The 24783-nt window shown below is 36.8% G+C and overlaps 1 protein-coding gene across 10 annotated transcripts in view; it reads left to right on the top strand.

Annotated features, from left to right (window-relative positions):
- The window catches only part of CEP152 (centrosomal protein 152), a 98839-nt gene that overhangs the window by 37000 nt on the left and 37056 nt on the right, over window positions 1-24783 (top strand). For all 10 annotated transcript variants that reach the window (XM_043920573.1, XM_043920572.1, XM_043920567.1 and 7 more), the window contains 5 exons: window positions 13680-13875; window positions 19688-19810; window positions 20396-20505; window positions 21246-21374; window positions 21496-21631. In XM_043920573.1, coding sequence (XP_043776508.1) covers window positions 13680-13875; window positions 19688-19810; window positions 20396-20505; window positions 21246-21374; window positions 21496-21631 — 694 coding nt within the window. The remainder of the gene's footprint in view (window positions 1-13679; window positions 13876-19687; window positions 19811-20395; window positions 20506-21245; window positions 21375-21495; window positions 21632-24783) is intronic.

Genomic DNA, 24783 nt, shown 5'->3' with positions numbered 1-24783 from the left:
GAAAGATAGGCTTATTTGGAAGAGATTGCATTCAGGCTAAGGAAAGCCTTTCTTCAATGAATTCTTGAATGAAGCCACCACCATCCAATTTATACTTTAAGACTGAGTTTGCCATCTTAGTGTTTAGTGAAGGTGTTTACTACCTGGTGTGTTTCAAGTATCATGGAACTAAATACAAACATATGAACCCTCTGAAAAGTTTGTTCCACAGTAAGTTTTAGAACTTACCTATTTTAGTGCTGTGATTCCACTTTCAAAACAACCAAATGAGGTGCAGTAAATTAAGATCTCAGTCAGGTGATGCTGTGGAACACAGTGTTACGTTAGTTGAGTTAGGTTCCACTTATCTGGAAGTCAGTCTTTAGAGACTCTCATCTCAACAGAGCACAACTACAATCCAGACAGATGCCAAGAAGCAAATAGCTGACCTGGATTATGTGATATATCTGTTAGAAGCCATCTTGGGGCTCATACCCCAGGGCCATATTGACTTAGATTTGTTGGTACCCCGTGTGTGCATGTGGGTGCTTCAGTCGTGTCTGACTCTTTGAGACCCCATGGACTATAGCCCGCCAGGCTCCTCTATCCGTGAGTTACCTGATTTCCTAAGTGACCGCGGAGTAAATGGGTCAGGGAGCTGGGAGAGGTGCTGCCAGGACTTCAGCCGGCCAGCTCAGTCTCAGCAACGAGAGAGCGACCGGAAGCCACAGTGCCGGAGCGGCCACGCCGCGGGGTAAGCAGCTTTTATACATCTAGGCCTGTTCTGATCCACATCAGAGTGTCCACAATTGTGATCCTGAGTTATCAAAGGAAGCCTTCAGCTTTGGTTAGTTAATTATAAGCAAAAGAGGATGAATGCGCTTTAAACAGATTTACATAAAAATTTAAAGTTAAAATGTAGTCATCTGGAAAATTGACTGCTGTGAATGGCTCATTTCCTGTTAATGCTGGATTAATTCTCAGGGGCTAGTGGAAAAAGCCCAGTCTTTAGATCCGGAATTGTTTTGAATCATAGCTTTGCTGTTTATTACTAACTTTCTGACCTTGGGCAAGTTTCTTGACTTTTCTTAGCCTATTTTCTTATCAGGCAAGAGTATAGCATATCCCTTGGGGGCTTAAAATAGATAGAATATAAAGGGCCTCATGTCATAAATTCTAGCACATACTAGGCATTTAATCAGTGGTAGCTGTTACTATTATTATTTAAGAGAGACTTGGCTAAAATATACCATTGATAAGATTTTATATTAATCTTTTTTCTTGGAATGTAATTCTTTACAATGTTGTGTTTCTGCTCTACAACAAAGTGAATCAGTTATATGTATACATATATCCCCTCCCTCTTGAATCTCCTTCCCCTTAATCAGCTTTTGATTGGACACATTTTATAAAAAGTCTTTGATCCTCATTTAAATCTTGGGGAAAGCATGGGAGACATATTATTTTAGAGTTGGGAAAACCGGAGCTCAAAAGAGCGAACTCCTTAGCCCGAGAAGACAGACGCTTAGCCACAGAACTAGTACTTCAACCCAAAACTTGACTGTCATGTATATCTGTTGGTTCGTATTTGCAAGACAGTCAAACCTGTTTGCTCTAAACTTCATTCTTCTATGTTGTTTTAAAAAGAGGATTAAAGATTTAGTTTCTGCCAAAAAAGATATCTCTGCAACTTATTACTTTACTTTATCCCATAATTAGTATGGGAATTGGGTAAATAATACATGTATGTATGTGTGTGTATATATATATATATATGTAGGTTTATCTTTTGATGTAGAGTTATTCCATCTTGCCATTTACTAAAATATATTTACTTTGCCCTTTCTATTTAGTAATCATCACCCAGATCCTACAGTAATTTAAAGCACATCCCTGTGTTGTAGACACGCATTCTGGGAAACAAACTCACTCAGAAGGATGATGCAGATAGAGGAGTGCAGTTTATTACACCGGCGGGTCCAAGGCAGAGTCTCTTCTTAGCCAAGGACCCCGACCAATTTTTGTGAAACCCTTATATACCTTAGGGTATATAAGGGTACCCTAAGTGTACGTGCCCAAACCCACCTCCCCAAATTCCCTGAAACTAGTCTGAACAAAGGAAAAGAAAGATACAATCAAAGATAACCCGTGATTCATATGCCTTAGGCCTAGGTAGTTAACAGTGGACAATTATCAATAGGCCTGTGGTCATACCCCAATAAGCATAATAGAATTCATAATTCTGTTCGGTTACACAGACAATTAGGGGTCTTTTAGGTGACTGAGGGTCTAGGTACGAGCGCTGGGGCTCTTCCATCCGGGGGGCCTGGTTTCCAGTTGGTATGTCCTTTCCATGGGCATAGAGCTCAAAGTCCACAGTCCGGCCGAAGATGGAGTCCTGCTTTCAAGATGGAGCCTGTTCTGTCTGTTTCTTCCTTCACCTGTGGATAATAAACTTGAGACATCACATGGCTATCATACCAAAAGGAATGCCAGTGTTAAACCAGGAAAGTGAGGGATAACTAAAACAGGTGGTTTGTCATTGGGGCTCAGGAAGATGTTCAGTGAAGTGCAGGATAAGTGAAGACATTATCTTACAATCATCCCTCCTATCATTGGCTACATGGCTCAGTAGGTAAAGAATATGCCTACCAATGAGGATATACTACAGTTGCAGGTTTGATCCCTGGGTTGGGAAAATCCCCTGCAGGAGGAAATGGCAACTCATTCCAGTATTCTTGCCTGGAAAAATCCCAAGGACAGAGTAGCCAGGTGGGCTGCAGTCCATCGGGTTGCAAAGAGGCGGACACGACTGAACACGCACTTAGTTACTTACTATCCCTCCCACCAGCGCTTTAATGGATAAGAATTTAGCTTTGTTGTTCAGTCATTTTGAGGAAAAAGTAAAAGTATTCTTAGTTCAAAGTGGGAAGAGGTACAAGAGAGATTAGATTTGTACCTTTTCTCTGCTGAATCATGTTTCTTAGAACAAAAGGAAGCAACACTTTGCCAATGTCAAGAATTTTAGTTCTTTGTTGACTTCAGCTCCTTTCAAATCACTGACCCAAATATTAGCGGCTCCAAGCTTTTATTCCCGACTACCATCTCCCTCAAGCTACTGCTTAGTAAACGTTAAGGGTTTAGCTCAGTGCTGTATTTCACATTCATGGAATTGGAGTAGCTAAATCTGCATGCAGCCTGCAGACAGCTTCCCCTCTTCCTTATTGTAGTTGGCTGTGAAGCTCAAATAATAAACATTTAACAAGTGGAAAGCCTTTCTCCTCCGGTCTTCTCAGCAGGCTTCATCAGGGACAGTTTATTTGGATTGAGGGGAACCGCCCTCCCCAGGGCTCACTAGTGAGCCTAATACAGAGCTGGTCACCACTGCTGGCTTTTCCCTTTTGGGAAAGAAGAGAAAATTATTTTAGCTAGCACTTTCTCTGCTCTGACTTGGCTCCCTCTAGGAGTACATGGTGTGCTATTTCAGTGGTCAGTGTTCAGTAAGAAAAGAAGCATAATTTGTTAAGGGCTTGAAAGTTAGTTCACCATGTCGTGTAGCACTGGAAGATGCATTGCAATATGTTTTATATTTCTTACATAAATTATATTTATCTCATATTTATATAGAAATGGTTTAGGTTGGTGAGATCAACACACATACACATATTTACACTATATATAATACATATTTTAAAAGTTGTGTATATTGAGAAATATGTAGTACATTGCCAAGAGCTCCTTTTGTAACATTAAAAAACCCCTAATATTTTGTTAATCCTCTCTCTGTATACGTATATGTATGTATATACACAATATGCATATATATGTGTGTATATATTTAATGTTTCATTTGGAATCATCTGAAACTGAAAAATTAGAGAAATTATGTTAATCTGGATACTATTCTTTTTCATTTTTCTTAGAAACAGACTTTAATTTTTTAGAACAGTTTTAGATTTATAAATTAACATAGTACAAAGAATTAACCCATATTCTGCATCGGTTTTTCCCTATTAACATTTTACAACAGCATGGTACAACTCTTGAACTAATACTGATGAATTATTGTTAACGAATATCCATAGTTTATTTAGATGTCCTTCGTTTTTACCTGGTGTTCTTTTTTGTTTCAAGATCACATCTAGGATACCCCCTTATAGTTAGGAGTCATTTTCCCCTAGGTTCCTTCTGACTTTCCTCGTTTTTGAGGACCTTGACAGTTTGAGAAATGCTGGTCAAGTGTTTTTAGGAAGGAAGACCCTCCTGGAATTTGAAGTTTTTCTCATGGGTTTTGTGGAGGAAGACTGCAGAGATGAGGTTCCATTTTTATCACATCGCTTTAAGGGTACATACTATCAGCTTTTTATTTCTTCTCAAATGTAGCTTTCTTCTTTTTTATGGAAACACTGGAAGTTACCAGTTAAAAGCAGCCATAATCTTACTTCCCCTCCCAGGAAGAAAACTACTATTAACATTTTGGTATATAACTTCCACGTTTTCTATTTTGTAGGTTTCTAAAGGATAAAATACTATTAAATATACTACTTTAATATGTGTCTTTTAACTTGGTACATTCTGAAATCCTTAGATATCTGTAAATATTGTTGTAAATACTTATCAGTGGATATGTGGAACTATATTTTAGTTAGGAATACACTTTAAAAATTTTGTTAACCATAATTAATGCATTATTATAACTAAAAGCATACTTGTAGTCTGGTCTTTATTCACATCTTTGGTTTATTTCCTTAGATGTGGGTGAATAATCTTGTCAAAGAGCATGCGTGTTTGATGCTTTTAATAGGTGTTATTAGTCATATCATGATAGTACCTATTTCTCTGTACCCTAGCCATTGTTGAAGGTTATCACTTTTCCTGTTTAAAAATTTTATGTAGTTAGATTTAGATCCATCACTTTTCCCTTTTGATTTCTTGATGATATTTTTCTAGTATTTTTTATAACTTTGCTTTTTAAACCTTTTAAAATTGTAAAATATAACACATAAAAGTGTATGAAATATAAGTGTCCAGCTTAATGTATGATTTTAAAATGAATTCCCATGGAACTATCATCAAGGTCAAGAAATAAAACATTGCCAGCCTGTATTCCTCTTTCTAGTCATAACGTTGAGCTTACTACTGTCTTAACTCTTAAATTATTTTGATTTTCTTGTTATCTTTTAAAAGCTAGTTATTCTTGCCTGAACTCTATGTTAGATTCGCCTTCATTTAGAGAGAACTCATATATCAGGTGGTTTTTCTTTTTTCCTCTTTTCTATAGCTTTATTGAGATATACAGTTGACCCTTGAGCAACATGGGTTTGAACTGCAGAAGTCCACTTATATGTGGATTTTTAAAATAAACATAGTATATGTATTTTTATTTTACAGGTGGTGGAGGAGGGGGCCAGCACCCCCAATCCTCCACGTTGTTCAAGGGTCAGCTGTATTTCCAGGGTCATAAAATTGACCCATTTGGAGTGTACACAGTTCAGTGTGTTTAGTTGTCCATCTGTTACCACAACCTAATTTTAAAAACATTTCAGCTTTCCCCATAAGAAGTCCAGTGCTTACTCCCAGTCATTCCCTGTCATCCTGTCTGTCTTCACTGTGCTCTACTTAGTTGCTCAGTCGTGTCCACTCTGCCACCCCAGGGACCGTAGCACGTCTGGCTCTGCCCTTGGGGATTCTCCCAAGAATACTGGAGTGGGTTGCCATGCTCTCCCCCAGGGGATCTTCCCAACCCAAGGATCAAACCCAGGTCTCCTGCATTGCAGGTGGATTCTTTATCATCTACCAGGGAAGCCCAAGAATATCAGAGTGGGTACCTATCCCTTCGCCAGGGGAACTTCCCCACTCAGGAATCCACCTGGGATCTTCTGCATTGCAGGTGGATTCTTTACCAGCAGCTCAGGCAAATACTAATTTTCTTTCTACCTCTATGGATTTTCCTATTCTGTATATTTCACTTTAATAGATTTATATAATATGTGGTTAGCTTTTTTTTTTGATTGGCTTCTTTCACTTGGCACATAATGCTTTCAAGGTTCATCCATGTTGTAGCATGTATCACTACTTCAGTCCATTTTATAGCCAAGTAATATTCCAAATATATTCTAAACAAGTAATATTGTACAAATATAGCACAGTTTGCTTGTTTATTCATCAGCTCATGGACATTTATTTGGATCATTTTACTTTTTGGCTATTATGAATAATGCTGCAAATTTTTGAGTGGACATGTTTTCAGCTTTCTTAGATGGTTTATATGGCAACTTTATGCTTAGCATTTCGAAAAATGGTCAGTTTTCTGAAGTGGCTGCACTGTTTTACATTGTCACTGGCAGTGATTGAGGGTTTCAGTTTCTTTATATCTTCATCAGCACTTGTTATTTTCTATTTAAGAAACTATAGTTTCCTGGTGGATATGGAATAGTTTCTTATCATGGTGATTTGCTAATGATGTGGTTTTTACTTGATGGCTAATCATGTTGAACATTTTTTCATGTGTTGATTGGCCATTTGTGTTTTTTCTTTGGAGAAATGTCTATTCACATCTTTTGCCCATTTTAAAATTGGGTTGTCTTTTTACTGTTTAGTTTTAACAGCTATTTATATATCCTGAATTTAAGTCCCTTGTCAGATACATGCTTTGCCTATATTTTTTCCTATTCAGTTAGCTGTCTTTTCTGTTTCTTGATAGCATGCTTTGAAGCATGAAAGCCTTTAATTTTATGAAGGTTAACTTATGTATTTTTTTTTTCCTTTGGTTGCCTGTACTTTTCTAAGAAACCATTCTCTAATCCGAGATTCCGAAGTTTTATACCTGTTTTCTTCTAAGAGTATTATCTCTTATATTATGTCTTGAAATCCATTTTGAATTAATTTTTTGCATATGATATGAGGTAGGGGTCTAACTTTATTCTTTTGCATGTAGATATCCAGTTGTTTTGTACCATTTGTTGAAAAGACTATTTTTCACTAAATTGTTTTGTCATGCTTGTCAAAAAATGAATTGCTTGTGAATGTGAGAGTTTATTTCTGAGCTCTCAGTTTTATCTCATTGAGCTATGTATCTTTATGCACTAGATTGCCATATCTTTGTAGTAACTTTTGAAATTGGAAAGTGTGAGTCTTCCAACTTTGTTCTTCCTTTTCAAGATTTCTTTGGCTAATCTGAGTCTCTTGCAATTCCATATGAATTTTATGATCAGTTTGTCAATTCCTGCAAAGAAATTAGGCAAGATTGTGGTAGGGATTGTATGGAATCTGTAGAACAATTTGGAGGAATATTGCCATTTTAATAATATTGTGTCCAGATCCCTGAACACTGGATATTTTTCCATTTATTTTGATCTTCTTTTATTTCTTTCAGTGTATTGGTCATACACGTTTATAATTTTGTGGTTTTCAGTGTATTAGTCATGCTTTTGTTAAACTTACTCCAGTGTTTTATTCTCTTGGCTATTCTTTTTGCTGGATTGTTTTCTCTTATTTATTTTTCTGACCTCAGCACGTAGCTTGGAGGATCTTAGTTCCCCAACCAGGGATCAAACCTGTGCCCCCTACAATGGAAGCATGGAGTCCTAACCACTAGACCCACCCGGGAATTCCTTGGATTGTTTTCTTAAATTTATTTTCAGGCAGTTCACTACTAGTGTATAGAAATACAATTGATGTTATATTGATCTTGTGTCCTGCCACATTGCTTAACTTGCTAATTATAATTAGTTCAAATAGTTTTTTTAGTGAACTCCTTAGGATCTTTTATAGTCAAGATCATGTCACCTGAAAATAGACATATTTCTTTCTTTCCAATGCCTTTTATTTCTTTCTCGTGACTAATTGCTCTAGCTAGAAACTCTAGTAACAGTGTTGACAGAAGTGGCAAAAGTAGACATCCTTGTCTTGCTTCTGATTTTACCTGGAAGTATTTAGTCATTCTCCATTAAGCATGGAATCTAGCTGTGGGATTTCTGTAGATATAGGTTTTCTTTAGATTTTTCTTTCACCAACATTTTGTTTGTGAGACTTACATTACATTGTAGCTGTAGCTACATTACAAGTAGCTATAGCTCTTTTATTTACATATATAAATATATGTGTGTGTAGCTTTCATTTGTATGAATATTTCACAGTTTATTTTCCTTTCTACCATTCATAGATTCTTAATATTATTTTCTGGTGCAATGTATATACATTTCAGTTGGGTATATACTTAGAAGTGAAATTTCTTGTAGTACATGTGTTTCAATTTTAACAGATAATGCCAAAATCTTTTCCAAATTAGTTGTGCCAATTTACCTCACCACAAGAAGTGTATGAAAATTGTAGTTGTGCTTTGTCTTCTTGGTAACACTTGATATTGTCGTTAATGTGTAGTGTTATTTTATTTTGATCTTTATTTGCATTATCCCAGATTACTAATGCGATTGACTTCTATTTAAGAAAATATGTCTATTGTGTTTATTGATGGCTTGGGTGTAGGGGTGTGTGTGTGTGAAGAGGGACTTGCTTGTGTCCCTTTTCAGTTTTTACATGATTTTTTTGTGTGTGCATGTGTTCTGTTGATTTATAGGAGTTTTTTGTTTTTTAATATCTGTTCTAGATAGGCATTCTTTGGTTATGTGTATTGCAAATATCTTTTTTCACTTTGGGCTTGTCTTTTTATCCTTTTCATGTATCTCTTGATGAATGGAAGTTCTTAAACATCAGTCAAAAATTTCCATCTTCATGGTTAGTACTTTTTATAGTCCCTTTAAGAAAAATCTTTCCTTATTTCAGGGTCATGAAGTTATTCTTTTATGCTGCTTTCTGAAAGCTTTGTTGCTTTGCTTTATACTTTAGTTTTGCCATCTACCTGGAACTGCTGTTCTTGTTGGGGTTTTTCTGACTATTCTTGCTTGTTTACACTTCCGTGTGAACTTCCATGTTTAACTTGTTCTGTTACAGGAAAAAAAAAATCCTGATAATATTTTCACTAGGGTCATGTTATATATATATATATATACACACACACATTAACCCAGGGAGAACTGATATCTTTAGGATGTTGAATTTACTTATTCAAGAATGTAGCATGTCTTTTAAGAGTATTTTGAAGTTTTTCACATTTAGATTTTGCAAAATTCTTGTTAAATTGATGCCTAGATATTTTATTTGCAATAGTGAATGGCATGTTCTTTTCCATTATTTCTTCTGAGTATTGTGTGTATATATGATTTCTATATTTTAGCTTATAACCTGTTGCATTCTAATTCTCTTCATAGTAGTTTTTCCATTAGATTTAAGATTTTTTAGATATAATTGTATCATCTGCCAATGGAGATAGTCTTACTTCTTCCTTTTCACTGATGCTCCAAATTGGTTTCCCTTTAAACTTAAAGTTCCTGTATTTTATTTAGACATTAGTAGTATAAATGCTCTTTCCCAAAGTGGTTTTACCATTTTGCATTCCCAGAAGAAATGTCTTAGAGAGTTTCAGTTGTTCTCTGTCATTGTTAAAACTTGATAGCCAGTCTTTTAAGATCTGAGCACTTCTAGTGTGTGTGTAGTGATATCTCATTGTGGTTTTAATTTGTATTTCTCTAATGACTAATAATGTTAAGCATCTTTTGATGTGGTTTGCTTCCTCTTTTCTTGACACACTTAACTGCCATTTGTGTATGTTGTTTGGTGTATATATATGGACTGGCGTGCTGTAGTCCATGGGGTCATGAAGAGCCGGACATGACTTGGCTACTGAACAACAATATGTTGTTTGGTCTTCATATAGTTCAGGATACAAGCCCTTTGTCAGATATATGTGTTGTGAGTGTTTTCCTCCCCTCTCTGGTTTATCTTACCATTTTCTTATGTTATCTTTTGAAGAGCAAAAGTTTTTTTATAAACTCAAATTTATTTCTTATTTACATTTCATGGTTTTTGTACAGTTCATGAGTTATTGTAACTCAGTGTTAACAAAATTTTTCTGTTACGATTTTAGAAATTTGATAGTTTTGGCTCTTATATTTACATCTGTGATCCATTATGAGTTAATTTTTTAGTATAGTGTGAGGGAAAATTTGATTTTTTTTATTCCAATAAATCCAATTGATCTAATTCCATTTGTCAGAAAAACTTTTCTTTCCCAATTGACTTGCCTTGATATATTTAATAATCAGTTGACTGTATGTTTGTGGGACTGTTTCTGTACTCTCCATTCTGTTCCAGTGATCATTTTGGAGGGAGCAGTCTTGATAATGTAACTTTATAGTCTTGAAATGGGCTGAACAAATCCTTCAACTTCGTTGTTTTCAAAATTGTTTTGGCTACTCTAAGTACTTTGCATTTCAAAATAAATTTTATGATTAGCTTGTCAACTAATACAGAATTTGCCCTTTGGACAAATTTGAAACTTAAATTTCAAATTTTGAAATGTGTTGAATTTATAGATCAGTTTTGGGAGAATTGACATCTTAAGAAATTGCCACTTGTCACTTACACTTCCGTAAAGCTGAGGGAATTAAAGAAATTGAGTCTTTCAGTTTCTGAATATGTGTGCTATACTTCTCTGTTTATCTAGGTCTTCTTCCATTTCTCTCAGTTATGTTTTGTAGATTTTATTAAATGTTTGTTTATTTCGTGGTGCAGGAGTCTTAATTGTGGCATGCAGGATCTTGAGTTGTGACATGTGGGGTTTAGTTCCCTGACCGGGGATTGAACCTTCGCCCCCTGCACTGGGAGCTCTGAGTCTTGGCCACTGGACCACCAGGGAAGTCCCAATGTTTAGTAGTTTTCAGTGTAGAGATTTCCCTTTAGCTGAAGAATTTCCTTTGGCATTTGTTCTACAGCATGTCTGCAAATTCTTAGTTTCCTTATATGGAAATGTTGTTATGTTTGGTGATTATGGAATTCTGGATCAACTGTTCTTTTATTTCAGCACTTTAAAGGTATGCTCTCCCACTGTCTTCTGGCCTTGGTAGTTCCTGAATAGAAATCTATTGTTATTTGAATCGATTTTTGAATCGTTATTTGAATGTGTAGTTTTTTTCTCCTGCTGTTTTTAAGATTTTTTTTTCTTTTTCTTTTTTCAGTACTTTCATTATGATGTGTCTAAGTGTGTTTTTCTTTTAGTTTATCTCATTTGCGGTTCACTGAGCTTCTTGAAAATGTAAATTATGTCTTTTACCAAATTTGTGAAAATGTTGACTATTATTTCTTCAAATACTTTTTCTGCCCCTATTGCTTTCTCTCTCCTTCTGGTCCTCCAATTACATATAATGTTAAATCTTTTTATGTTGTCCCACAGTTCTCTGAGACACTGTTCATTTTTTTTTTTCCACATTAGATAATTGCTATTGAACTGTTTTCAAGTCCGCTCACTCTCTCCTCTGTCATTTCTATTCTGTTGAGCCTGTCAGTTCCTTTTTTTTTTTTTAACTTTTAGGTATTGTATTTTTTAATGATAAAATTTCTATTTGGTTCTTTTAACGTTTTTATGCTCTGTTGAAAATTCCTATTTTTTCATTCATTTCAAGTATGTTTTCTTTACTCATAAAGGCTAGATATTTGCTGCTTTAAACTTTTAAAACTCTCTGTAATATTTCTAGCATTTGGGTTTTCCTTGTTAGTTTTATATTGAGTAAATTTAGATTGTATACTAGACACTGTGGTTATTTGGTTGTTTAGAGACTTGTATGGGTGTTTCAAATCTTCATTTATTTCTCTGAGCCTTTGCCACACTGGTTTGAATCTGTCCTGTGTATGTAGTTAGTCAGTTTGAGACTTGTGTGGTTCAAATTTCAGAGAGAGTCTCCAAATCTTTGCTGATTTGATGCATGCAGTCTGTTCTCTGCATACATAGTTCAGGGCTTAGACTAAGGCTTGCTTATACACAGAATCCAGAATTCCTTCCTCTGGTCATCCCCTCAGGAATCTTCCTGCACTCTTACTTCATCATTGGCTTAAGCAATTGGGTGTTGATATAACTTATAGTGGCTTTCATGTTTTTTGTGTTTGAGATTCACTGAGCTTCTAGGTTTTAGGGGGTTTTAATTTTCATCAGATAGAAAAATTGTGGTTATTATTTTTTCAAATATCTTTTCTATCAGCCTCCCCACTCTTCTGGGACTTTAACTACAGTTAGGTTAGAAAATTTAATATACTCTATGTATTTCTGGTCTTCTTTCTCTTTGTGTTTAAGTTTGCTATGTCTTTATGTCCATGGATCTTTTCGTATGCTGTATTAAATATGCTGTTAATTTCATCTAGTAGGTATATTTTTTCAGATATTTTTATTTTTTGTCTCTGTAAGTCCAATTTGGGGCATAAAGTCTTCCATTTCCCTCCTCATTGTTTTCGTGTCCCTCCCCCCCACCTCCTTGAGCATATGGCATATACTTAATTAATTCTACTATCTGTCATCCCTGGTCATTTTCTCCTGGTTACAGTTCATATTTTCTTTCCTGCTTTATTCACATTTGGTAAATTTTGATTGGATGCTGGACATTCTGAATTGTATGCTTTAGATTTTGGACTTCATTGCATAAAAAAAAAATACTGTTTTTCTTTTTCTGTGACATACTAAAGTTACCTGGAATTCATTTGATCCTTTCAAGGCTTCTTTGTAGGCTTCATTAGATCAGATTTAGAACAAACAGCTTAATCTGGGGCTAATTTGGCCTTATTACTAAGGCAGTATTTGATGCTGTGTGACTTAGGAAGTCTCTCCACTATGGTTCATTGAAATACAAAATATTCCCAGCCCTGCTCTTTTGCTGTGGCTTTCCCTGCCTCGCCCCCATCTTGAGGTAATTTTCTCACGTATGCCACAGGTCTCCAGAGCCCTTTCTCTATGTAGCTACCTTCCTCACAGTGTTTTGCTCCCCAGATTCTAGCCATTTTGGTTTTCCCATACTGAATTCTGCAACTCGGTGAGACTGCAGAGAGCAGACTCCCTGGGTTTCCTCTTTCTAAGCTGCATACTGGAAACTCTCCAGGAAGAAAGCTGCAGCCATTATAGCGCTAACCTTGCTTTACTTTTCTCAAGCATCACTACACTATGCTGCTTGTTGTCCAGTGTTTGAACGCTACCATTTCATTTATTTTATTTAGTTTTCTAGCTTTTTTAAAGACAGAAAGGGAAGACTGGTCCTTTTAATCCATTATGGCAAGGAACAGAAATACTCATTCCAATTTTAAAATTTATTGACCAACTGCAGTGGGGATTAAATTAGCATGGCATTTATTTGTGTTTTTTTTTTTTTTCTTTCCAGTTGTTCAGATATCCACCCAGACTTGTGTTTTAATAAAAGAGAGACAGAAATTGTTGATGAGGATAACTAGTGTTTTACTATTCATTTCCTCTTTATTTTCACATTGTTTCTCTTGGAGTCATGAAGGACATGTATATATAGCATGCAATTTATCAAAAGGAAAAATGCATGCTCTGCTGAAGTTCATATGGTTGAACTTCTTGCAGTGAGGCAGCAGGACTATGCTTAAGAATGGTCTTCCTCTGAATGAACTTATTTTTTATATAGGGATGTATCAAAGGCAATAACCTGTGTATGACAAAGCTTAAAATTGTTTTTGAAATACAAGAATATAGTTGGATGGGTTGCAAAGCATGGTTACCACTGCAGTTAGTTGCTTTTAAGGAATAGTTATGCTTGATTTGTTATTGGATTTAACCTTAAATACAATCATTTTTCCATTAGCATTGTACAACCAGAAGGCCCAGATGAAGCGCTTTCTAAAGAGGAGGTCATCTTGAAGCTGAAAGCAGAGGTGCAGCGTTTGCTGGATAGCAACTCTGTGAAGCGTCATCTGGTGTCTCAGTTACAAAGCGAGCTCAAAAACTCTCATAAGAAAATTGAAGATCTCCAAGTGGAGAAGGATGAAAAAAGCATTGAGGTAGAATTTATAAAGCTGTAAAGCTGTTTTTCAAGACTTCATAAAGAAAAGTCTTACAGTTTTCACATTTAAATTAAACCTTTGTCTTTCAGGCATTCATTTGACTTTTTTATATGTAAAGTTAATTAATTTCTGACTGTGCTGGATCTACTTTGCTACACATAGGCTTTCTCTGGTTGCAGAAAATAGGGAATGCTCTTTAGTTACGGTGCCTGGGCTTCTCATTGTGGTGATTTCTCTTGTTTCGGAGTGCAGGCTCAGTAGTTGTGGCTCTCAGGCTTAGTTGCCCCTCGGCATGTGGAATCCTCCCAGAGTAGGGATCGAACCCACGTCCCCTGCATTGGCAGGCAGATTCCCAATGACTGGACCACCAGGGAAGTCCATAAATGAAGTTTAAAGAAGGAAATGCCACTTAAAAGAATATACTTTCTGGTTACTCTTGGCACCTAGTAAATGAGATGCCAATTAGGTAAAATTCCATAACCACAAATCCAGTGAAGCATTCTTTATAACAGGGTATCTGCATTTCCTCAAGATTGGCTTGTTCCGGTAGTGCTTTAACATCTAGTTAGACTCTCCACAATGAAATGCCCTAGCAATTTGTCTGATATTTCCCTGGCCCATGTTCTTAAAACAAGTCATTCTACAATGAAAAAAAAAAATTGTATGGTGGTGTTAGAGGTGGGAAAGGCTTGTCAGAGTCCTTGAAACCTACCTTTATATCTTTATAAAGTGAGTTAGTGTGCTTACTTTATAGATAAGGTAAATGAAACTGGAGGAATTTGTGACCCTTCTGGGCTTAGAGTGAGTCTTTGGGTGAATTGAGACTAAAACATTGGACTAATGAATAGGTCAAGGTTATTTCTCTAAGATTATGCTATCAGAGGTCTTTAGGGATTGATCCTAAATCCCTAGCTCTTTCAACAGCTGCCTTTTTCACCCTTCTCTATTTCTAAATCCCAGCTCACCTCTATTCCCATTGGAAAGAAAGATCTAGAAGCTAAGAGGAGAGGGAAGGTAATATATGAGTGTAGGTAGGTGGGACTTGCCTGGTGGTCCAGTGTTCAAGACTCTGTGCTTCTGCAGAAGGCATGGGTTCAATCCCTGGCCAGAGAATTTAAGATCCTCCGTGGTGTGTGGTGAGCCAAAAAAAAAAAAAAGGATGTAGGTAGTATATTCCTTTTCCTCATGGATGGAAATAATATTTTACTTCCTACTTTGGTACTGTTTTATCTCTTGATCCTTTAAGCTAGGAGTTGTATTCATTAAAACAGTGCTATTAAAGCAAAGTGTGCAAGATGTTCTCTGGCGCTTATTATTGTGGAATTTTAATCGTGCCTAGTTTGCTTTCCAGAAATAATAGTGTGCTCTCACTGTGAAAGCCCTGCCCAGTTTGGTTCTTTCTTTTGAGTAACTATATTTGATGAGCACATTGATTTCAATATTAATAAGCAAATGAGAAATGGGAGACTGTGCTTCCCCACAGCACATTTAACATCTTTAAACCAAGCTTTTTTAACTGTTTCCATGTGTTTTTTATAAAGAATGGAAATGAAAATTTGTGTTAGGTTAGAGTTGATTAGTTTAATAAGCATTTTAGTGTGAGTGTGCTAAGAGTAGGAGCCTGATTTGGGGTCTGAACCTTAGCTCTGGTGTCTTGTTGCTTTCTCTTTTCCATATTGAAATCCCTAGTTGGCGTTTGCTGTACAGATACACTTTCACATGTGTGGCAATGGCTGGTGGCCATTCCTTGTGTTGTTTTTAACCTTTCCGTTTGCCTCCACACTCTACAGTCTGTTTTTATCAGTAGATTGGAGGGAGCCATCTCATCTTTGAATATCTTTTTTTTTTTTTTTTTTTTTGCCAGGTAGCCTTCTGCCATAGTGATTTCTCAGCAGTCTACATTTGGTTTTTCTTAAAGTGAGACTGAATTCGGTCCTTGATGCTTATGGCTATTCTGCTTCAACTTAACTATATAGGAATCTCTTGAGAGTATTGTCTTGATAATTCTGTGAGTGTTTGCTCAGTAAATATTTATTGAATTATTACATATGTTGACCCATTTTCTAGATGGGGAAGACGGAGAGGAGATAATAATTTAATGGACAGGTCGGTTTTTAAAATAAGCACTCAAGTTCTCAGTCATCTCATTAGCAGATGAATGCCTTCAAACTTGGCCTTTGCCTCCTGTTTCTCTCATCTTTTTCTAATGAAGCTCCCTATTTAGTCTGTAAAGTCAGAAAGCAGGGTTGGGGAGGTATGTGGATAAAAAGAAAATCATTCAGTTTAGTTTTTTTTTTTTAAAGCTATTTTATGCAAGGTCTAATGGGATTCAGCAATGAAAGAAACAATGGCTGTTCTGTGAAGGAACTTCAATTCTAGAATATCGCTATCCAGTGGAAATATAATAATGCCATATATATAACTTAAAATCTCTAGTAGTCCCATTACGGTAAAATAGGTGAAATTGATTTTAATAATTTATTTAACCTAGTATATATAAAATGTTATCTTCTCAATATGTGATCAATATAAAATTATTAATAAGACAGTTTTTTTGTGTGTGTGTGCTCTGCCCTTGAAATCTGGCATGTATTTTCTGCTTACTGCATGTTTCTATTTGGACAAGTCACATTTCAAGTGCTCAACAGCCATACGTGGTTACTGGCTACCATAGTGAATACTACGGATCTATAAGAAGATGGACGTGTATAACTTTGTGTAATAAGGATGATACTAATTACAAAGTGCTATGAGAAGGAATAACTAACTGATCTTGGGGGTGGCGTGGGGTACTAAGGTAGCCCTAGTGAAGTCTGTGAGGGAACTTTTGATCTCTGTCCTCAAGGATAAACCCAGGGGAGAAGGTGGAAAGGGACATTTCAGCCTTGAGCGGACGTATGTAAAAGGATGTAGCAAATAAGCTGTAAGTTCATATTATATAAACTTAGTCTTTCTGAAATCTTTAATGCAGCTAACTTCATTAAATGTCTTGATTTTTTTTTTAATTGTGGCCGCACTGGGTCTTTGTGGGGTGCCGGCTTTCTCTGCTTGCTGCGCACGGAACAGCAACTTTCTCTGGTTGCTCTTGAGCGCACGGGCTCAGGAGGTGCAGCAGGTGGGTTTCGTTGCTCTGCAGCGTGTGAGATCTCAGTTCCCTGACCAGGGATCGCACCCGAGTCCCCTGCACTGAAAGGCAAGCCCTGGACCACTAGGGCAGTGCCTCTATCGATTTTTTAGAAAGAATGATCATAGCTGGCATCAAATCCGGAGCTTAATGAAATGATGTTGAAGTTTTGTGCTTGCTAAGAGAAAGAACACAATCATTTAAACTTCCCTGGATGTCTTTTTAAAGAGAACTGGGCCATCAGAATCCTCCTTTAAAGCCTTTATGTATTAAGAAGGGCAACAAAAATATTTCCTATATAATCTTTTTTGACAGATTTCTTTCATAGATGTTTTAAAGGTATTGATATATTTATTTCTTTATAAATGCCTTTAGTATGTTTTATATCCATTTCTATTCATCTTATATAGAACAATTTAAAGTTACTGCAGAGTTTTTTTTTTTTTTGCTTTTATGTCATATGACTGTTCATAGCAGTGCTGCTTTATGACATTTCCAGGATAATATGTGATGAAACTGGGGAGTCTGCCCATATATAGCACTGTGTAGTGATTAGGAGTGGGTCAAATACTATGCTGTTCATTTCAGTTGAACAACTGGTCCATTAAGGTAGAATGTGGCAAAGGCCTTAGGAAAACCAGACTGGCTTACTAGCAGGCAGAGACCACATCGACACTGAATTTTTTGTAAGCTTAAGAAATAAAACACAGAACCCTTTCTGTGTGTGATACTTAATAGAGATCGTTACCTTACCACAAGCTGTGGTTAAAGCCATACTCTGATTCGAAGGGACTTGATAGGCAATGTTCAGTAGCCAACTCAGAAGGGTCCTGGCTAGAATTTTTTGAGACATAGAAATTAGGAAGATAGTATAAGAGTTGGTATATTACATTTCTTGTGTTTTTGAAGATAATGCCTTCTGTATTCCAGCTTTAGAGAGAGAAATTTTGTGGCGACATTCAAATGGTCCTTTTCTTTTGAAAGACATTCTCGAGTTTTGTGCCAACAATTACTGCAAGTACCAAGTCCCAGTGTGCCTGCAGTGTGAAAATATGTCAAAATTGAGTGCAGTAACTAGCCATGAAGATTGTTTTTTCAGGGTAGCAGTATGATGTTACTTTCATTCTAAGTAATAGAAACTCACTTATAGGGAAGGAAGCACAAATGAATGTCATAAACCTTAAAAAGTAGAGGCCATGTTAAAAAAAAAAAAAAGCCATTCTAATAAGTCAACAAAATCCTTTAAAGTCTCATTAATACCCCGAAGTCTGGAAAGCTAACAGAGTAGATATTCTTATCTCCTCTTTCTTATAACTGGGACAGGAGCAGTGACTTCTGGGACATGATGCAGGTGAACCAGCAAAGCCAGCAACTAGAGCAGTCTCCCTCTGAAGGAAATGAAGACTAAATGGGAAAAAGGAGCCAAAGCCTTGGGGTTCTGTCACCCCACGTAGAATGAGATACATATACCTCTTTTTCCCCCAGTTAGTGGAATGAACTTTGGTATAGATATATTTTAAACATTGAAGAAGAGACCTCAGAGTTTAGGTAAATAATAAAATCAATAGGTCAATTAGAGTAGATATTTAAAAAAAAACAACTTTGACCTCTTCAATGAACAAATAACTTATAAAAATGGATAAAAAACTCAGGTAGTAAGAGGAACCTTACTATATATATATATATATATATATATATATATACTAACCTTATATATATATATAACCTTACTAACCTATATATATCTGGGAAGATGAAGAACAAGTGAACAATGAAGGCATGTAAGAGGTTGCTCTCTGATGGTGACACAAGAAATGCAAATAAAAAAAATTTTGGAGACCCCTTCCCTCAGCAAACACAATAATCATTCAGTCACTGGCCATTGGTGGCAAAGAGAGCTGGACAGACTCTTGTACTACCTGACGGTATACATGTGTACCAACTTTCTGGAAACAATTTACCAAAGTCTGTCATGAATTCCTATTGAATAAAATGTATGAATTAATATTGACTAAATATGCTAAGCCTAATGGGTGAGAGTGTGATGAAAAATAGAATGTTTCCATAGTCGCAAGTGTCTCTGAATAATATACTTACTATTCATTGCAAAATAGTAACTTTATAGTGGAGGTGCCTGCAGACAGGGTCTTTGACCTTCATCAGTTAGTTGATCATCACCAGTGATGAGGCATATTGATGTCATATGTCTCCTCAGAAGTGTTCACATCACTTCTTTGGTATTCATGCCAAAAATGCATAACCTTTTAAATTATTAAATTTAATAATGAAGTAACATCAGAAAAGCTCAAATTGAGGGACAGCCTACAAAATAAACGATTAGTACAAGTACTCTTCAAAAATTTCATGGATTTGAAAGACAAAGACTGAAAAAAACTGTCCCAGATTGGAGGAGGCTAATAAGATGTGACAACTAAATGCAATGTAGAGTTGTAGGTTGCATCCTGAACCAGAAAAAGACATTTAGAAGAAAATTGGAAAATTCTGTATAAGGTGTGTAGATTGGGTAATAGTATTGCATCCTAGTTAATTTACTGGTATTGATAATTGTACTCTGGTTATTTGTACTGTTTTTGTACTTTCTTTGTAAGTATGACATTGTTTCAAAACCAGTGTTTAAAAATTTTTAAAAACCTGAAAAACTTTTGATTTCTCTTTAACATTTAGACTAAAACAGATACCTCAGAAAAACCAACTAATCAGATATGGCCTGACTCTTCTGACATGATTGTCAAAGATGAACTACTGCAGCTTAAAAATGAAATTCAAGTTTTACAGCAACAAAATCAGGTGATTAAAAAACTTTCCTCTATTTTATGAGAAATCTCATGACCTCATTAAAAAATAGAGAGGTACTATGACACAAAGGTACTAGTGGACAAGTACATTAGCAGGTAACTAGGATTGCAGTTATTTCCTTTTACTACTGGTCATGTGGTAGTATTTTCATTGGAAGTTAAGTTAGTGTAATTCCAGCTTCCTGTCTGCATAATTGCACGGCTTTTGGAGGTATTCTTTGCTCCTTAGTCAGCTCTTGACCAAAAAGTAAAACCTTGCTTATTTGTATGGTTGGGAAGATTATTGTATTCTAAGACTTGTTAGAAAGACTTGTAAGCTAAGACTTGTTAGTTAGCCAATTCTTCACTGATTGAATGCTTTTTTACAAGTTTTTAATGTTTACTCCAATCAGAAAGCTACTTGATAAGCCTATACTCTTACAAGGCCTGAAGAGACTTTTATAGAATTATGAAAATGATATCATGTCAAATAATGTTATAACGAAAGAGAAAAGGGACAGAGGATATCAGAAAATAAGATTAGACTAGTCAATAAAGGTGTTTATTTCCTCTAAATACTTTATTCTTTTGTATCCAGGAACTTAAAGAAACTGAAGAAAAACTGAGAAATACAAATCAAGACTTATGCAATCAAATGAGACAAATGGTACAAGATTTTGACCGTGATAAACAAGAAGCTGTTGATAGGTGAGGTACAGACAGAGGCCTCCCTTCTCACATCTCCTATTCTCTCTCCCTTACACACCCCCTCCAAAAGATTCAAGTAAAATGATGGGGGTGAACCCTCCCCATTGAGATCATAAATTGGAGAAGATGAGTCCCTGGCTTCTCAAATTAGAATTTGGAACTCCCTTTCCATAGACATAATGTTACGTAGTGGGTTGAATTCTATAGAATCATCCAAACTGTAGTTCATTGAAACAGTAGAGCTTAATGGCTTAACTCTTTTTTTTTTATAAGAGAAATTTGTGGGAGGAAATAATGTCTTCTAAATACAGAGTCATAAACTTGGAAACAGACTTTTGGAACATAACTTACGTGTGAGTTGGGTGCTTTAGTATTTGCGTTTAATATAGATAACTTAGAATTTTGGAACCACACCCTCTGTTATTTCAATTATTTTTTTATAAACAAGTTCTAAACACAGACTGTTATACTCTGTGTGAAGGACTAGGGCATTCACACATCTAGGTTTCTAATTTTTCTCTAGAAACATTTGTAGAAAGACAATGTTGAAGATTCTCATAAGATCATCTATTGAGAGTTAACTATTACCACTTTTGGTTGGGGAAGACCAATCTGATCTTAATTGCGCTTTGCATTCGTAGGGAAGGAATGGGAAGGAAGGGAGGGAAACCAGTTCATCTCGCTGTTTCTGGTAATGCTGGGCACTGCCTTAGATTCCGCTGTCTGTCGTCTGTCTCTAGGTCTGAGAGGACTTACCAGCAGCACCATGAAGCCATGAAAGCCCAAATACGGGAAAGCCTGTTAGCAAAGCACGCTTTGGAGAAACAGCAACTCTTTGAGGTTTATGAGGCGACTCGCTTACAACTTAGGTGAGAATGCAAGTCTTGCTGCCCTTGAAAGTGTAGAGAGAGCTTTCTCTTATTCCATCATTTAGAGGAAAATTGTTCATTCTGCAGCCTTACATTTAGTTGCTGGTTTTGTATATCCAAGGTCTGACTTAGATAAGGTGAATAAGGAGATGGCGGCTGTGCAGGAATGTTACCTGGAAGTGTGCCGAGAGAAAGATAACCTAGAAGCGACTCTCAGGAAGAGCATGGAAAAAGAGCAACAGGCACAGGAGAAGAAGGTACAGAACAAGTTCATGTTGTGCTCACGTCATTGCTCTTTGAAACCAGTGCACTCATTCTCTTGTGGAACAGGGAAGACTTCTGTAGAAGGCTCTTTACGTTTGACTGATTGACACGAATTCAGCTCACAAAAGTTCAGTAAACATTGAAATGATTATTAAAGCCCTAGTAGAAAATGGCAGATCCATAGGAGAAAGTGATTCTTCCTTGTAGATTTCTAAGAAACCAAAGAGAGTTCTATAAAAATAAGGGAGGTGGACCCGAGTCACTTTGAGTCTGAAGCCCAGGGATCCTTGTTTTGTGTGTGTTTGCTGCTCAGGTGGTTACTCCCAGCCCTGTGAGCACTGCACGAAGTATCCCCCTCAGAGACCTTTTTCTCTGACCCATTTCTCTCAGCACATAAGCATCCATTTGTGCTGGGGAAAAAGGCAGGAATTTGAACTGTGGTATTGTGATACAGGAGGTGATGATGTGGGGCTATGGAGAGGAAGGTCAGTTTAAGTGTGACCTCTGTCCAGGGAGGTCTTGTCATTCAGGGAAGCTGGAGGAGCTGCAATGTCCTCTGTACTCCTGCCTGAATCTTCCAAGTTGCCCTTGGCGAGTGTCCAGGAGTCAAATCACTTAAAAGCAGTTGCCCCTCCTGTCTTCTTCCCTATCCTGACCTGAGCCTCATCCAGACACCCAGCCATCTCTCCCTTTCCCTTGAGACCAGGCTGCAGCCCACAGTCTGAAAGCCACCTGCATCAAAATTAGAAAATATTTTTAAAGTCTTGAGGAAATGTTTTTAACAGAGATTTCTGAATAAGTTATAATAAAGCGTGGCGATTGCTACCGCCAGACTTGAAAAGAATGGCAAGGAGCAGGTGAGGAAGTCCAGTTCATTTAATATTTTGATTATTTTTAAACAGGTTAATATGGTAGAAAAACATGCCCTGTATACATACCATCTAGTGAAAAAAAACTAAGGGGAGATGTTTTAGTTTGTACTCATGAAATAAAAGCTAGAAAGTGTCTTAAATTACCTAGAAATTAAAGACTTAGCTCAGTAATGTTTAAAAAAATTAAAATAGGGAGAAGATCTAGTGTGATTGTTTTCTTTCTTTCTTCCTTTAAATATATAAATTGGCAAGAATATAAGAGCATTTCTCTCAAAGAGGTCATTCTTTTTAGAAGTATATCTCCTAATACTTTGAAAAGAATCAATTTGGCTGTAAAATTTCACCCCCCATAATCGATCAGTTGCAATTAATAGCTGGTACTAACTGGTATTTTGGCTCATGAATTCTTGTGCACTGGGGCAAGAAGAAAAGTTAAAACTATTTGGGCCTTCCAAGAAAACCTACAAGTTAGACTTTTTTTCTTTAAAAGTTTTAAATTGCCATACAATAAAACTGATTCTTATTCATTTGATGTCCATGTGTGGACTGAAACAGAACAGTCTCATCATCCTAAAAAATTCCTCTGCGCTATCTGCTTGTAGTTATACCCATCCCTCACTTAAAGGGCCAGTGTACTTAAGAGCAGTTAATATTTTAATTCCTTTCTTCTCTGGATATTCTTTAGTTTTTTTATTTAGGTTTATTTAAGTCCTTTACAAAGCTTAGTAGCCTTCATGAGCCAGTCAGAGTAGAACTCCTTTACATTTATGAGACTTTAATTTTTTCGTATCCTCCAGAACTAGACAAAGATATGTATTTACATACCAGTGTACTTTCCTAGGACTTGTTTCACATTCACACAATGGGAGAATCTTACTAACTTGAGCAAGCTAGGGAGCTGTTAGGGTAGTCCTTCTGCACAGGACGTCAGTCGTTTTCCCTGCAGTTGGTCTCCGGGTCAAGAGCTTTGCTTGGATACAAAATGTATATGACAGGCAATGCTGTGAGTCCCCAGTTGTATTTCCTCTTTTCATATGTCATCTTTCTGAAACGCTTGTTGAATCAGGCTGCAGGTTAAGTCCAAGTTCAATTCCAGCCTTTAAAGCTTCTATTAACAGATGTTAACCCGGCATGTTCATATACACTGGAAGCTTCAAACTGGGTAGTAATCAATAAAGGCTGTGAATCTGTGAGCTTCCCTCGTGGCTCAGACAGTAAGGAATCTGCCTGCAGTGTGGGAGACCTGGGTTTGGTCCCTGGGTTCAGAAGATTCCCCTGGAGAAGGAAATGGCAGCTCACCCCAGTATTCTTGCCCGAAGAATTCCACAGACAGAGGAGCCTGGTGGGCTACGGTTCCTGGGGTCGCAAAGAGTTGCACACAACTGAGTGTGCACACACAGATACACATGAGTCTGTAGACGAAGAAAAGGTGACCGATGCTGCCCTGCGTAATGCCATTCCTATGCACAAGCTAAGGCTTGTTTATACAGTTGTAATCCATGTTAAATCAGTCCTTAGAAGTTGGATTTTTTTGACTGTCAGAGGCATGCAAAACAAGTTTCAACATTTTAAAACTATCCAAGTATTCCTTCCCTTGAATGATAAAACTTTTTGAATTAAATATTCCTGTAGTATGTTCAAATGACAGATTCCTGTGACCAATTAATTTGCTTTTCTTCTGTAGAGTTGGAAGCAAGGTTTTCCTCACTGTGGTGGATTGCAGAAACGGCCACACTTTCTTCTTATCCCTGAATGTGGGTCTCTTTGCAGTGTGGCTTTGTAGCTGTTCTCAGTTATAGATAGTCTGTTTCTCTTCCCTTGAATCTGACCTTGGCCAAATGACTGACTTTGGCTAATGGGATATTAGTAAAAATTATGTAAAAGGACACTTAAAAAGCATTTATGTGTTGGTCCTTAGAAGCTTGATACTCTTAGGAATGCTTTGTCCAAGCACCATGTGAAGGATCTGGAATAACGTGCTTGATGATGAGACATGTGACCAAGTCACTGTGTCAGCCTGGTGACGTTGAACAAACCACTAGGCATGTGAGTGTTGCCGTCTTAGACCACTGTAGCCCCAGTTGTCTGCAGAGATGAGCTGAGTAGGCTCAGGCTATCACCACCACCCAGCTGATGCACAGAATCATGGGAAATAATAGATGCTTCTTGTTGTCTCTGTATTGCCTGGTTTATTATGTAGTTAAGCTAATATACTCACACATATAGACACACAGAAAATTAGTAGCAATTTTCTTCTGTGTGTCAAAAGGAAA

The sequence above is a fragment of the Cervus elaphus genome, chromosome 12, assembly GCF_910594005.1.
Source record: "Cervus elaphus chromosome 12, mCerEla1.1, whole genome shotgun sequence".
Taxonomy (NCBI): domain Eukaryota; kingdom Metazoa; phylum Chordata; class Mammalia; order Artiodactyla; family Cervidae; genus Cervus; species Cervus elaphus.
The sequence above is the reverse complement of the archived record's forward strand: the minus strand, read 5'-3'. Positions and strand labels throughout refer to the sequence as shown.